The 16,448-nt window shown below is 43.7% G+C and overlaps 1 protein-coding gene across 1 annotated transcript in view; it reads left to right on the forward strand.

Annotated features, from left to right (window-relative positions):
* Positions 1 to 571: 571 nt before the first annotated feature.
* The window catches only part of DNAH1 (dynein axonemal heavy chain 1), a 799,478-nt gene continuing 783,601 nt past the window's right edge, over positions 572 to 16,448 (forward strand). The window contains exons 1-2 of the mRNA XM_030205737.1: positions 572 to 676; positions 3,673 to 3,884. Coding sequence (XP_030061597.1) covers positions 3,681 to 3,884 — 204 coding nt within the window. The 5' untranslated portion in view covers positions 572 to 676; positions 3,673 to 3,680. The remainder of the gene's footprint in view (positions 677 to 3,672; positions 3,885 to 16,448) is intronic.

Below are 16,448 nucleotides of genomic sequence, written 5' to 3' on the forward strand. Positions count from 1 at the left end.
AATAAAAAAAATAAAAAGTTATTCCATTATTATACTTCCTCTGTGTACATCCGTATGCTGCACAAGCCAGCATGTTTGAAAATATAAGTGGGATCAAATAAAAATGCTACCAACAATAAAGAACGACAAAGTGGATGCAGCAGCTCATAGGTTTGTTTGGGTTTTTTTGAGTGTACATGAATGACGGCTTCGCGGGGAGGGGAAGTGAGATAAACCTTTCAACGTTTTGACGTCATCCCGTCGCCTTTTTCTTCAACCTCCTCGTCCTCGATCGAGACCAATCGAAACTTCTAAAATCAGAGCGGCCTGTAGTCCAGGACCCTACTAACCCATAAGGGGTTTATCCACAGTTAAATAAAAAATAGAGTATATGCACAGAGTTCAGCTTTTGGCCAACAGATAGAGTGCTAAATGATTTCTGAGTGTTTACATCTGTTTCCTTAGACTTTCACACTCTAGAGCCTCTGTGGTTTAGTTGCCCCCCCCCTCCCCTGCATTCAATGGGACTTGCCCTAGCAACGGAATGCAGCGTTGCTGACACACCTCTTGGAGACGGCATTGATCTGGGAGAGGAAAGTGTGTTGCTTTTCCAATTTCCACTTTCTTATACATTGAACGTTTATGGTCGGTGGGGTTCCGGGGTTTAGCTGGTGCGGAGGAAAAGGAGCCTGCAATTGTAAGGGTTTGGACTTTTAGTATTTGTAGCGTTTAGTTAACATTGTCATGCTGTTTATTTATGGAAATACTAATGGAGATGCTAGTCATAGTTTTAAAAAAAGGCTTCGTATTGCTTTTAAAATTACGTTTGAACTGGCAAGTAAAAAGAATTATGAAGTAGTTTATCAGGGGCGGACTGAAAGTGATCTGGACGCCCGTGGCACTAAAGGCCCCTAACCACCTATCAAACGTGATTAGCTACATGGAAGGTAGGGGAGAGTGGACTTTCGGGTACTATCCTGTCGTCCTAATGGTCAGTCCGCCCTTTTGCAAGTACTAACTGAGTGATTGTATTATAGAAAAAGCGAAGAATAGCAGTTGTTTCAAACAAAACTCTTTCTCAAAGCCAGAATAGTTTAGTAAAATATGGGTCAATACACAAAATCACTGATTTATGTAGTGGCAGTCACCATACATATAAGTGTTCTACCAGTTTTCTGCAGTTGATTGTTGCCGTTATAATGCCTTTGTATCGGTCTGTGGTGCGACCGCACCTCAAATATTGTGTTCAATTCTGGTCACCGCATCTCAAAAAGGAGTGGAGAAGTGGCCTAGTGGTTAGGGTGGTGGACTTTGGTCCTGGGGAACTGAGGAACAGAGTTCAATTCCCACTTCAGGCACAGGCAGCTCCTTGTGACTCTGGGCAAGTCACTTAACCCTCCATTGCCCCATGTAAGCCACATTGAGCCTGCCATGAGTGGGAAAGTGCAGGTTACAAATGTAACAATAAAAAAGATATAGTGGAATTAGAAAAGGTACAGAGAAGGGCGACAAAAATGATAAAGGGGATGGGATGACTTCCCTTTGAGGAAAGGCTAAAGCGGCTAGGGCTCTTCAGCTTGGAGAAAAGACGGCTGAGGGGAGATATGATAGAGGTCTATAAAATAATGAGTGGCGTGGAACAGGTAAATGTGAATCTTTTGTTTACTCTTTCCAAAAATACTAGGACTAGGGGGCATGCGATGAAGCTACAAAGTAGTAAATTTAAAATGAATCGGGAAAAAACGTTTCTTCACTCAACGTGTAATTAAACTCTGGACTTCATTGCCAGAGAGTGTGGAAAGGCGGTTAGCTTAGCAGGGTTTAAAAAAGGTTTGGACGGTTTTCTAAAGGAAAAGTCCATAGACCATTATTAAAATGACTTGGGGAAAATCCACTGCTTATTTCTAGGATAAGCAGCATAAAATGTATCGAACCTTTTTGGGATCTTGCCAGGTATTTGTGACCTTTATTGGCCCCTGTTGGAAACAGGATGCTGGGTGTGATAGACCATTGGTCTGTCCCAGTGTCAATACTTATGTAGTCTGTAAACCACCTTTCCCTGCTTGGTCAGTTAAGGCAGAAGAGTAAGTTCTTAGTAAATAAAACACTAGATAGTGGCACTGAAAATTCTTACAAGCTGTCCCAGCACTATCTAGACAGTACTGGCGAGAGTGAACGTATTCTAACTGTAAGGTAGGTAATAATATTCAGCTGCTATCCATATAGCAATGCAGATTTATATAGGACAGTAAAAATGCTATACATGTGGAATATCATCAACTATTAGTAGAGCTGAGGATTGTCACCGCTATTTATGTACATTCAGAACTGCTCACTATTCTGATAGTAGCACTAAGTGGCCGATACACAAAGGCAAATGTTAAATACAGTTGCCTTAGGAAAATTTACTGAATTGCAAACAGCGACCGATGCACAAAGGTGATTGCATGCAAATGAGATGCATGTGTCCCCCTTTGTGCATCATTTGCTGTTTGCGACTTGGAGCTCTGAAATGCACTTGACAGTAGATCACCATAGACCAGACCCTATCCCCCACCTGCCGACCTCACCTGACCCCCCCCCCCCACCAACCTGAGCCCCCAAGACCTAAAACCTTCCTTGGTGGTTAGTGGTCTGGTCCAGGACCCTGACCCCCTCCCAGTCACAGGTATGGCCTCCACACCCCTACATAACAAGTCCCTGGTGGTCTGGTGGACCATGCACCCCTTTCAGCCCGCCCAAGGAAAAAAATCTTCCTGGTGGTCTAGTGACCCCCTTTTTCCTCTCCTCCTCTCCCCATACCTTAAAATGTTGGAGGCAGAAGGGGAGGAGCAACACCTGCCTTCTGTGGCTGGGCTGCCTTCTCAAAATGACAGTGCCCATCCCCTGGTGCATTCTGGGATACACCGGTCAGGGCTAAGCACCATATAAGGAAGTTTTTTTCCTTATATGGTGCTTAGCCCCTCCCAGTGCATTCCAGGAGGGGTTAAGAACCTTGAAGCACAATACTTTTATACCTGGTACCTTTACATGATGGAAAATGCAACAATCTATCATGATTTCGAGTTCCAACCTGTCCACCCAACAGATTGATTAAAGAAGGAAAATTATCAGGTACATCTCCATGTAGGGTTTTAAACACTAAACAACACAGCCCGAACTTAATCCGCAATTCTACCAGAAGCCAGTGCAAATCTAAAAACAATGGTGTCACATGATTATATTTTGTCTTCTGATATATCAGCCTAGCAGCAGTATTCTGGACTAATAGGCTGAAATTGAACCCCTGTAAATCCCAAGGGATATTGTTTACTCAGGCCCAGATGCACAAATGTCCCGGTAAAGAATCGCTGTGTATCTTCACCTTGGTAAAAATTACCGATTTGGAAATACAGAGGGATTCCCAAAGCAAAGCGCATGCAAATGAGCTGGTCACTGGTAGGAAGGGATATCACCCATTTGGGCAGAACAGTTTTGCTGACTAAAGAAAAGAAAATGATCAGGTAAGACATAATTTCTCCTTAATGCAATTATGTTATCTAATACCTTGCAAAGACGACAAACAAACAAAGCCTGTGTTGATTTGTGGGGGTATCACAGCCAGAAATATGTGATCCAGTGCTAACTGCGTTAGTTAAGGTCATATCTACTGCAGTACAGCAAAATATATAATACTCTCACTTTTTGATGTAGGAAGCAGAATGGAGAAGAGAAACAAAGCCTTTTGGAGCACTCTAGGGAAGAGATCCTACTCACCAAGTAGTAGCATGCAGCCTAAGACTGAAGATTCCAAACCGGGAACCAGTGGAGAAACGGGTGAGAGGATGAGCAGGAAGTATCCAGTTATTAAACAACAAGGTTTTTATTCAGATGTACTCACACCAGTAGCTACAACTCTTCTTGGGGTAAGTGCCACAGTCCTGCTCTGTATCATGCTCTTAAGATGTAATTCTGACCATATGTTTCTAGAGTATTTGTCACCATGTGTGGAAAACAGCCCTGTCTGGTTTACTAGGTACCAGCAACATGGATGATTTTGGGGGCATGAACATACCCCTTCCAGCTGTGTTCTGTGTCTTCTTATGAAGAAAAGAACCCATCTGGCCAGAGAGGCTCAGTGAGATAAGCTTTTTGGAGCCCGGCCCGAATCCTCAAAGTCGGCATCAACATCGAGAGTTGCACCAACATCGGGTGCATCTGTTCACATGGCTGCTAGGCCTGTCTCAGACACCGGGAGTGGGTGTGCATCGAGCGGGTCTCCACCTACCTCGATTCCGACTGCTGTACATGGCCCCTGGGACCGCTCAAAATCGGACCTGACCCAGAGGTGATGTGAGGATTCGACGTCATCCTCTTTGGCACTGAGGAGCATTGATGACAGGCATCAGGCAAAGGCCAAGAAGCATCTGCATCGATCCCCCTCGGCGCATGGTGCTGGGAGCTCTGGGGCACTGAGAGAACCCCCGTCCCCGAGAAGCACCTGTACTGGGAGGACCGCTCCCTCTCCATAGAAGAGGTGCCAATGCATGGTTCTCCAGGCATATATATAGCCATCAGGAGGCACTGGGGGGAATTTCACACTTTCAGGGAGAGAATTCTTGAGCATCCAACGTGCAACATTTTAAATATGGAGGTAAATAAAACCGGCATTTTAAGTTAACTTCCCAAAGATTAGGGCAGTGGTTTCCAAACATTTTAGGTTCACGGCACCCTTCGTGCCCAATCAATTTTTGACGGCACTCCGGCCACACAGGTCTCCATCTTTTTCTCTACACAAATATAACAGTGCTAGGGTGTCCCTACAACCAGCCCCTCCAAATGACACACTGATTACGATTTATACCAACTTTCTACTCTACCTATGAAAAGTTATTCCGTTATTATACTTCCTCTGTGTACATCTGTATGCTACACAAGCTGGCATGTTTGAAAATACAAATGAGATTAAATAAAAATGCTACCAGCAGTAAAGAATGACAACGTGGATGCAGCAGCTCATAGGTTGGTTTGCTTGCTTTGTTTTGAATGGGAAGGGAAAACAAGGACCCTCTCCTGAGTCGAGCTTACCAGTCTCTCCCCACCTATCCGATATATCTCTTTTGTGTTTTTGCACCCCAAGTGTATCACTCTGCAGTTCCTGGCATTAAATTTTAACTTATTAATTAAACTCTACATAATCATATCAAATATTTTTTATTTAGTACAAATCAGTAAACATGGACACATAAAACCATTCATTCATCTCCAGTCACTCACACACAGATTTTTCATTAATAGTGAATCAATGCTTTTTGCAACAACTTAGCCCTCTAAATAGTCCAGACCTCAACTTGCTTAGTGTACATTGAACTTTCCTTAATCAGCAACAAATATCATTTTACTTCCCCTCTGCATGTCCTCAGGCTGTCCGGCCACAGTTCATTCTTTACATCTCTGTCTGTATTACTGCAGGGAGGAACGCGAAACAGTTCCAAATCAATTCAGCAAGCTGACAGTTTTGTTGTGTATTGGCAATCAAAGCCTCATCACAGAAAACTGTAAATCCAGTGTCAATATTTGTGTGAATGACTGAACTTTAGATAACAGCATGAGATAATCTTCAGCCGCATTTCACTAGTTGCTTCATCAGGAACAGCAAATGTATACCCTAAACAAAGCAAACATACACAAACAAATATATATCCCTAATATCTATCACCTTCAATAATGAGCTAATAAATGAAAACTAAGCAACACATTTCCTAATGCAAATTCAGCAGCTTACCGGAGATAAAATGTTCAATCACAGGTCTCAAGAATCCTCACAATGCCATAAGATGCCGCTCAAATCAGCGCTTCTGTGTTACATAAGTACATAAGTATTGCCATCCTAGGATAGACCAAAGGTCCATCAAGCCCTGCATCCTGTTTCCAACAGTGGCCAATCCAGGTCACAAATACCTGGCAAGATCCAAAAAATGTACAAACCATTTTATGCTGCTTATCCCAGAATTAGATTGTAAGCTGTGTCTAGCAGGGACTGTCTCTTCATGTTCAAGTGTACAGTGCTGTGTACGTCTAGTAGTGCTATAGAAATGATCAGTAGTAGTAAATAGTGGATTTTCCCGATGTCCAATTTAATAATGGTCTATGGGCTTTTCCTTTAGGAAGCTGTCAAAACCTTTTTTAAACCCCTCTAAGCTAACTGCCTCTACCACATTCTCTGGCAGCAAATTCCAGAGTTTAATTACACATTGAGTGAAGAAACATTTTTCTCTGATTCGTTTTAAATTTACTGCTTTGTAGCTTCATTGCATGCCCCCTAGTCCTAGACCAGAATTGAACACAATATTCGAGGTGCGGTCATCACCATGGAGCAATACAAAGGCATTATAACGTCCTCATTTTAGTTTTCCATTTCCTTCCTAATAATACCTAACATACTATTTTCTTTCTTAGCCGCCGCAGCACACTTAGCAGACATTTTCAATGTATCATCAAAGACAAAACCTAGATCCCTTCTTGGTCGGTAACTCCTAACGTGGAACCTTGCATTACGTAGCTATAGTTCAGGTTCCTGTTTCCCAAATGCATCACTTTACACTTGTTCACATTAAATATCTGCCATTTAGACACCCAGTCTCCCAGTCTTGTAATGTCCTCTTGTAATCTTTCAGAATCCTCGTGTGATTGAACAACTTTGAATAACTTTGTGTTGTCAGCAAATTTAATTACCTCACTAGTTACTCTAGCTCATTTATGAATATGTTAAAAAGCACAGACCCCTGGGAAACCCCACTAACTACCCGTCTCCATTGAGAATACTGACTATTTAACCCTACTCTCTGTTTTCTATCTTTTAACCAGTTTTTAATCCACAGTAGGACACTACCTCCTATTCCATGACTCTCCAATTTCCTCTGGAGTCTTTTATGAGGTATTTTGTCAAATGCCTTTTGGATACAAAATATCAACCAGCTCACCTTTATCCATATGTTTGTTTACCCCTTCAAAGAAATTACTACTTCTACTACTACTACTATTTAGCAGTAGTAGTAGTAGTAATTTCTTTGAAGGGGTAAACAAACATATGGATAAAGGTGATAGATAATAGATTGTTGAGGCAAGATTTCCTTTCACTAAATCCATTTTGGCGTTGTCTCATTAATCCATGCTTTTGAATATGCTCTGTAATTTTGTTCTTTATAATAGTCTCTACCATTTTGCCCGGCACTGACGTTAGGCTCACCAGTCTATAATTTCCCGGATCTCCTCTGGAACCGTTTTTAAAAATCGGCGTTACATTGGCCACCCTCCAATCTTCCGGTACCATGCTCGATTTTAAAGATAAATTACATATTACTAACAATAGTTCAGCAAGTTCATTTTTCAATTCTATCAGTACTCTGGGATGAATACCATCCGGTCCAGGAGATTTGCTACTCTTCAATTTGTCAAATTGCCCCATTACATCCTCCAGGTTTATAAAGATTTCATTTACTTTCTCCTACTCCTCAGTTTTGAATATCATTTCTGATACAGGTATCTCTCCCAAATCTTCCTCGGTGAAGACTGAAGCAAAGAATTCATTTAATCTCTCCGCTATGGCTTTGTCTTCCCTGATTGTCCCTTTTACCCCTCGGTCATCCAGCGGTCCAACCAATTCTTTTGCTGGCTTCCTGCTTTTAATATACCTAAAAATTTTTTTACTATGTGTGTTTCCCTCCAAAGCTATCTTTTTTTTCAAAGTCCCTCTTTGCCTTTCTTATTAGCGCTTACTACAACCCCCGGAAGTGTTGCCTTAAGTGCCGTTCCCAACAATAATTCACCATTCTATCTCTAAGTTTAACCCATTAGGCATCACAGTGTTCCACTGGAAAATGAATCACTGCTCCTTAATCATCACAATATCTGTATCTGATACATTACCTCCTATCTCAAGTATTATTTGCAAAAGGACCACAGACTTTAGATCTTCACTGAGTGTCCTCCAGACACCTAATGAGACACCAGAGGGGCTTCCATTTCTTAAATGTTTGATGTTACTAACATATTCAGCTAATCATTGTTTTCAGTTTTCTCTTAGTTTGACCTATATAATACAAATGACATGGACAAATTATACAGTAAACCACATGATGGCTTTCACATGCAGTCCTACACTTTAAATAAAAATTGGTTCATTTTCCAGGAATTGCATGTGTTCCACCCATGTCTCTAGCATTAGTGCATGCTATTCGGGTGATAGAGCTACTAAGGTTCATTTTAAACTACCCCAAGTCCCATCTGCTCCCGGTTCAATAATTGGAGTTCATAGAAGCTCTGCTAGACACGTAGCAGGTGCATTCCTTTCTCCCTATGCTGAGGGTGGATGCTGTAGTTGTACTTGCCGCTCGGGTTTTTAGCCAGCCAGTAGGTCACAGCTCGGCAGATGTTGAGGTTGCTAGGTCAAATGGCCTTCAATGTGCATGTCACTCCCTTGGCATTTATTCACATGAGAACTGCCCAGTGGACCCTAGCTTCCCAGTGGTCTCAAGCCTCTGTGAGCCTAGCAGATGTCATCCAGGTAACACCTAAGTTGGTTCAGTTCCTCCTCTGGTGGACAATTCAATCCAACAGAACACAGAACGAGGGATGTCTTCTACACCCCAATCTTCAGTCTCTGGCCCTCACAGCCTGGATATTGAGAGCCTAGAATTTGCTTCCTTGCATCTTCCAGAGGGTGTCTCCAAGGTCTTGCTGGCTTTCAGAAAAGATTCCACTAAAAGTTGTTATTCTTTCAAATGGGGGCGTTTTGCCATCTGGTGTGAGGACAAGGCCCTAGATCCTCTTTCTTTCCCTACACAGACCCTGCTTGAATACCTTCTACACCTCTCTGAGTCTGATCTTAAAAACCACCATGTAGAGGGGAAGCCTCTTGTTGTTTGCGTCATGAGAGGTTTGCTGTTGACAAAGACCCCTGTCAAACCTACGCCTATGCCATAGGACCTCAACGTCATTCTCACCCAGCTGATGAAAGCTCCTTTTGAGCCACTTGATTCCTATTTACTGAAGTACTTGACCTGGAAGGTTTTGTTTTTGGTGGCTGCTACTTCAGCTCGCAGGGTCAGTGAGCTGCAGGACTTAGTAGTGGATCCACTTTACACAAAATTTCATCACAACAGAGTAATTCTTCGCAGGCACCCTAAGTTTCTGCCTAAGGTTGTGTCAGAGTTCCATCTAAATTAGTCTATCTTTTTTGCCAACATTTTTTTCTCAAACCTCACGCCCATCCTGGCGAAAGCGTACTGCACACCTTGGACTGCAAGCAAGCACTGGCCCATTATCTGGAGTGCACTAGGCCCTACAGACAGTCCATCCAGTTTTTTGCTTCTTTTGATCCCGATAGGATGGAGATTACAATCATGAAACGCACAACCTCCAATTAGCTGGCAGATTGCATTTCATTCACTTATGCCCAAACTTGAGGGTCATGTCAAGGCTCATAATGTCAGATCCATGGTTGTGTCTGTAGCCCCCTTAAGATTAACTTCTACAGAAGCGATTTGCAAGGCTGCAACGCGGTCTTCAGTCCACACATTCACATCTCATTATTGCCTTGAGCAAGATACACAACAAGATGGTCTGTTTGGATTGGACATACAGTTCTGTAGAAGTTGTTTGTGGTCTGGAGTGCAACTCCACTCTCCTAGGCCCGTTTTATTCTGTTCCAGTCTGCATTCTCACACAGTTTATATATAGCTTCAGGTTAATTAGCATTTTGAACTCGCCGTTGCAAGTTCTAATTGCCCTACGGTTATTGTTTTCAGTGAGCCTGGTAGCTAGTGATTTCCACATGTGAGAATGATCTGGCCTGCCTGTCCTCGGAGAAAGCAAAGATACTTGTAGCAGTTATTCTCAAAGTACAGCAACCAATTAATTCTCACATATCCTCCCACCTCCCCTTGGAGTTGTTTTGCATAGCTGTTTTACTGTACTGATGGTCCTGCGCTCTTGCGCCAGGTGGGAAGGCAGTTGCAAGCTTTTAAAGATATAGTATGCAGTAAAAGCGTTCTGCACCAGCCGACATGGATGATGTCACCCACATATGAGCTTGGTCTGCTGTCCTCGGAGAATAACTGCTACAGATAAGTATCTTAGCTTTATTAGCATGCCTTTGTCTACTCTTTGTATGGTCTTTGCTCTTGAGGCACATACCAGGTAAAACAAGCCTTCCACCTACTGAAGTGAAAAGTAAGGAAAATAGAGGATTGGTAGGGGTAGAATGCTTTGATGCCAACTTTTGTTATTCCACATATTTGTTTTTCTCGTGTCTACTTATTATCTATCTAAATTAAACAGTAATTGAAATGTCAAAATAAAAAATATACTGAAGAATTAATTATTAGTGATCCATTTGAACATATTAATTACATCATTTGCCAGGTTATAGGGCTGTGCTTTTTTCCTTATTTTATCCTAATGCTTGATATTTATAATTGAGTTTATCTAAATTTATTTTTCCATAGCGTTCCACAGATCAATCCAGAAACTTGTGGGTTATGTACCTCTACCTGCAGGTGGAGATAGAACTTCAGAGGTTTACTATAAGTAGTCATATGCAGCCACCTTAACCTCGGTATCCTCCTCGGTATTCTCTCTTTCTAGTAGGTGGATGGTCATAACTGTGCAGCTCTGGATTGATTGGCTCCTGGCATGGTCCCCCAGGTCTAGTTGAGCTTCTGGGATCTGAAGTGTTCCGGTCCTGGGACTTGGGTGCACACCTGGTGGTGCCAGGTCCCTCCCTTCCTAAGCCATCACCCCCTCCTCTGCCTGACCGGGGTTTGTGGTTCTCACTCTCTTGACTTAAAAAAAAAAAGTCTAAGATTTCTTTTGCTCTGGCGTTCTCTCCTGCTGTTATTAAAAAAATATTTGCTGTTTGAGCACTGTAAAAAAAAAAAAAAAAAAAAAAAAAGAACCACTTCTCAGCCTGTTACATCTGGCACGCTGAGCTTATGCCGGTTTGCAATACCAGCTGAGGGGTGTGAAGACCGACGTGGCATGCAACAGCGATTCCCGAGAGGGTAAGTAGTCTTTGCCCTACCTGCGCCAGTGGGAGAGAGCAAACGCAGCTCCCGGTGTGGGAGCCGCTGGGCTGCTGTTGTTTCCCATAGCGGAGCTCCTCCTGTTGCGCCTAGGCAGACCGCTGTACAGCCTGACACCGCAGAACGTTGTGCTCCTTCTCTGCTCATTTTGGCGGGTGCAGGGCAGCTGTTTTCTTGGGTGCGCGCTTGAGGGCGCCATCTTTCCTGCCACACCACATGGCGAGGCTGAAGCGTTGGCGCTCCCTTGGGGCCCAATTCACCTATGATTCCAGCAGTTTTAAGTGCAGGCCTTTCAGAAGATGTGACTGGGGAGCTGGGGTAGATTGCTCCCAGTTTCTTCAAATTTGGTATTTTTTAAGGAACAAGGGCTTCTGAGAAGGAAGTCTGGGTGTGGTTTTCAGACCCCTTTTGTCCTGCAAACTCTTGTAGGTATCCTCTGGTCTCTCCCAGTTTCCCCAAGGGTGAGGTCTGATGCCCAGTAGACTCGTGTGGCTGTTCTGTGGCAGTGAGAACCTTAAACTGCTTGCTTGGCAAGTACTATCTGAAAGTCTTCTGGTAGGCATGCCTGTGTCTATGCCTTGCAAGGTGATTTATAGTATGGGTGCCCTCGTCTTTATCTAGTTTTCTTCAGCGATCCAGGTTCAGTCCAAGCAGGGTTTCAGAACTCCTGACTTTGTCCGTTCGAGACTCGGATTTCTCCTGAAGGGGTGCACAGTCCTGTCTTTTTTTTCATAAGATGGTTTCTGCCTTCCACCCCATTCCACCTTTGTCTCTTTCCGCTTCTGGGACATTCACTATGTACGCCTATACTATTTGAAAGTGACCAGCAAGTTCCATTGGTCAAATCTTTGCTTCATGCTTTGCTCAGCTTCCAAATCCACGCTGGCTCACCATTTTTAGATTGGCAGATGCAGATGTCTGGGGTGACCCACTGAGCAGGAGTGACTTCCTGCATAGCCTTATGCACTGCAAAAGACTGAAGCTGTCTTCTAGTGCTCGCCATTTTAAGGGTAGCAGATGCGTTGGAGGCAGGATCAGAAGCAGATATTGTTTATTTATTTCTTTCTTCCCATCCCAGAGATGTGCTCCACACACTCCCAGTGTTTAGGGAGAAACAGAGTAGAAGCCACGCAGATACTATGAGAAAATACTGTGCTTTATTCACTTATAACTTTTATAACTTACCAAGTTATAAAACAGACAGGCAAAATCAGTACAGTCTAAGGCTTTTCTCATGGGAGAGTACTCGGCTGTATAACAGGTACAGACTCAGAGTAGTTTCTCTCAGAGATAAAGGATATACATTCCTTTTTATATGATTTGTTTAACATTGTCTCTATGGGATGCATATAATTATACCTACCCATTTTAACTTCTGCTTTTCTACAAAAGTTAATCAAGATTAGTTTGGGTGGTCCCCAGAAGCATAAGCCTGATAAGTTTGTTTATGAACTTGCTCCATGATCCATTTCTTTTTTTTTTTTTTTTTAATTTATTTATTATTTTTATGAACACAGTGCAACAGTGTTTATACAAATTCCACAACTTCCAATTATAGTTACACAACATCACAAAGAAATGTTATCTGTCAAAAGTATTTACCCATAAATCGCCAACATGGCTTACACTGCATACTGCATTTTCCATTTTATTCCCCCCCTTTACACTCATACATCATGCTCACCACTCTAACCCACTCCGTAACTCATCAGCCACATCCCATGCACACCCCACTTACCCTTCCCCCCTTCCCTCATTACCCTGTAAAGGTAACACTTTTAAGCATGCTGTCCACAGAGCATGATATTGTCTGTTAGCAAGTTTTGCGGAATCAGAATAAATTCGGCACTCATTCTCACCAACCATTCTCATTTTATTGTACCACACTTCTCCCGGAGGGCTCTCCGATTGGATCCAATATTGTAAGATGGTCTTTTTAATCAGTAAAAGAGAGGTGTATATGAATCTTCTGTACGGCTTAGTAAGTCCTTGGGCAATCAAAAGATCTTGGTCTCCCAATAATAAGGTGGCGTAGTCCCACTCTATCTGCCTATTTGTGACTTCGGTAATCAACTGAAATGCTCGGTTCCACAGGGAAAGGGAAGGACACTCCAAAAAGGAGTGAAGAAAAGTCCCCCACCCTTTCTGGCATTTGGTGCATTGTCCCTCTCCCCAAAGTCCTATAGCTGCCCCCTTAGCCTTTGTGATGTATGCTCTATGCAATATTTTGTATTGGGTTTCTTGGAGATCCGCTACCTTAACCATGTCATATATATTAGAAAAGAGTTTATCAAACTCCTTAATAGTATAATTCCTGTTCAACTCTCTATTCCACTGATCCATTAGTCTTTCCATCCCCCCCAGGGGTCTATGCATTTGCAGGACTTTGTACCATGTAGTTAGGCTGTTCACCTTGTACGGTGTACGCAGTAAAATCTTGTCCATAGGTCCCCACAGCCATTTGTCCCTGTATGCCTGTTGCAAAGAAGAGTAATAATGCCGTACTTGTAGGTATTGCAATAAATGATTGTTGGGGATATCCCACTTTTCCTTCAGCTGGTCAAAAGAGTCTAGTTGCTCCTGTCCCTGCTCCATAAGGTGGACCAACATCACACATCCCTTCTCTCTCCATTTATCAAAGATAGAATATCCCAGACCTGCCGGGAAGTCTGCATTGCCCACCATGCCTAAGAAAGGGGAAGCCTCCGACGCTCTATTTTGTTTCCCTCTCCACCAAGCCCATGCCCTGCGTAAAGGCTGCAGAAAGGTCAATCTCCCTGCAGTATCATATATGTTACTAGGCCTCATATGCAGTAAATTTGTAAAAGACCATGGGGCACTCCAGTCCTCTAGTCCTCCGCCCGGCAAAAACCGGTAGTTACCCGTCAGTCCCTCAAAAATAAGTCACATACAGTGGGGGAAATAAGTATTTGATCCCTTGCTGATTTTGTAAGTTTGCCCACTGACAAAGACATGAGCAGCCCATAATTGAAGGGTAGGTTATTGGTAACAGTGAGAGATAGCACATCACAAATTAAATCCGGAAAATCACATTGTGGAAAGTATATGAATTTATTTGCATTCTGCAGAGGGAAATAAGTATTTGATCCCTCTGGCAAACAAGACCTAATACTTGGTGGCAAAACCCTTGTTGGCAAGCACAGCGGTCAGACGTCTTCTGTAGTTGATGATGAGGTTTGCACACATGTCAGGAGGAATTTTGGTCCACTCCTCTTTGCAGATCATCTCTAAATCATTAAGAGTTCTGGGCTGTCGCTTGGCAACTCGCAGCTTCAGCTCCCTCCATAAGTTTTCAATGGGATTAAGGTCTGGTGACTGGCTAGGCCACTCCATGACCCTAATGTGCTTCTTCCTGAGCCACTCCTTTGTTGCCTTGGCTGTATGTTTTGGGTCATTGTCGTGCTGGAAGACCCAGCCACGACCCATTTTTAAGGCCCTGGCGGAGGGAAGGAGGTTGTCACTCAGAATTGTACGGTACATGGCCCCATCCATTCTCCCATTGATGCGGTGAAGTAGTCCTGTGCCCTTAGCAGAGAAACACCCCCAAAACATAACATTTCCACCTCCATGCTTGACAGTGGGGACGGTGTTCTTTGGGTCATAGGTAGCATTTCTCTTCCTCCAAACACGGCGAGTTGAGTTCATGCCAAAGAGCTCAATTTTTGTCTCATCTGACCACAGCACCTTCTCCCAATCACTCTCGGCATCATCCAGGTGTTCACTGGCAAACTTCAGACGGGCCGTCACATGTGCCTTCCGGAGCAGGGGGACCTTGCGGGCACTGCAGGATTGCAATCCGTTATGTCGTAATGTGTTACCAATGGTTTTCGTGGTGACAGTGGTCCCAGCTGCCTTGAGATCATTGACAAGTTCCCCCCTTGTAGTTGTAGGCTGATTTCTAACCTTCCTCATGATCAAGGATACCCCACGAGGTGAGATTTTGCGTGGAGCCCCAGATCTTTGTCGATTGACAGTCATTTTGTACTTCTTCCATTTTCTTACTATGGCACCAACAGTTGTCTCCTTCTCGCCCAGCGTCTTACTGATGGTTTTGTAGCCCATTCCAGCCTTGTGCAGGTGTATGATCTTGTCCCTGACATCCTTAGACAGCTCCTTGCTCTTGGCCATTTTGTAGAGGTTAGAGTCTGACTGATTCACTGAGTCTGTGGACAGGTGTCTTTCATACAGGTGACCATTGCCGACAGCTGTCTGTCATGCAGGTAACGAGTTGATTTGGAGCATCTACCTGGTCTGTAGGGGCCAGATCTCTTACTGGTTGGTGGGGGATCAAATACTTATTTCCCTCTGCAGAATGCAAATAAATTCATATACTTTCCACAATGTGATTTTCCGGATTTAATTTGTGATGTGCTATCTCTCACTGTTACCAATAACCTACCCTTCAATTATGGGCTGCTCATGTCTTTGTCAGTGGGCAAACTTACAAAATCAGCAAGGGATCAAATACTTATTTCCCCCACTGTAAGTGCAGCCACATTGTACAAACATAATTTAGGCAATGCCAGACCTCCCATGGCCCTACTCAAAAAGAGCTTTTGATGTTCGATCCTTGCTCCCTTCCCCCGCCAGATAAAGGAGCGTATGATAGACCGATATAGGCGTTCGTCCGTCCTCAACAACCATAATGGGGCCGCTTGTAGTGGGTATAGGATTTTTGGCAATAAGACCATTTTAACTAAGGCTAGCTGGAACTTAGTTCCTCTTTCAGCAAGCTGCAAAAGCCAGCCTGTCAGCTGCTTATTTCGGGGTCAGACAAGTGACAGGATTTTAAAAGCAGGCAAACAATTCTAGGTCTCTGCACTTTGGTTCAGTGTAGGCCCAGACAGGTTCATTATCAATATATTCAGAACCTGCAGAGCCTTAGGTATACAGGAAGGCAACTCCTCCTTTTGAGACACCCACACTACGGTGGGATCATCAGATTCCTGACCCGCTGAGCAGAAATGCCTCCTGGCATAGCCTCATGCTGTCCTCTTGCTGGTCTCAAGAGAGGGGATCTGGTTTTGAGAGCTGCGGTGGCTGTTAGCTGAGAGAGGCAATTTCCTCAGCTGGCCTCTATATGGGTCAGTCTCTCCTATTGCGGGTGGCAGTGCTTTCTTCCAGAGCACAGTTGATTTCCTTTTCCAAGTGCTGCCTAGTTTCTGGGGCTGCCTTTTGCAGTTCAGCCACTTGGTCTTCTGTTCTGCCGTGGATGGCTTTTGCAGATCGCCCCCTTGGTCTGTTGTCCTTCCCTTGCTAGGCATTTCAGGTTTGATGTGGCAGCGCTAGGCATTCCAGACTTGACTTGGCAGCATGTATGGCCGCGACATGTTGAGCATTGCTCCAGTCTGCTGAGATTGTAGTACATTCCACAAGTCTCTGGAT

This window comes from Microcaecilia unicolor, chromosome 6, assembly GCF_901765095.1.
Source record: "Microcaecilia unicolor chromosome 6, aMicUni1.1, whole genome shotgun sequence".
Lineage (NCBI taxonomy): Eukaryota > Metazoa > Chordata > Amphibia > Gymnophiona > Siphonopidae > Microcaecilia > Microcaecilia unicolor.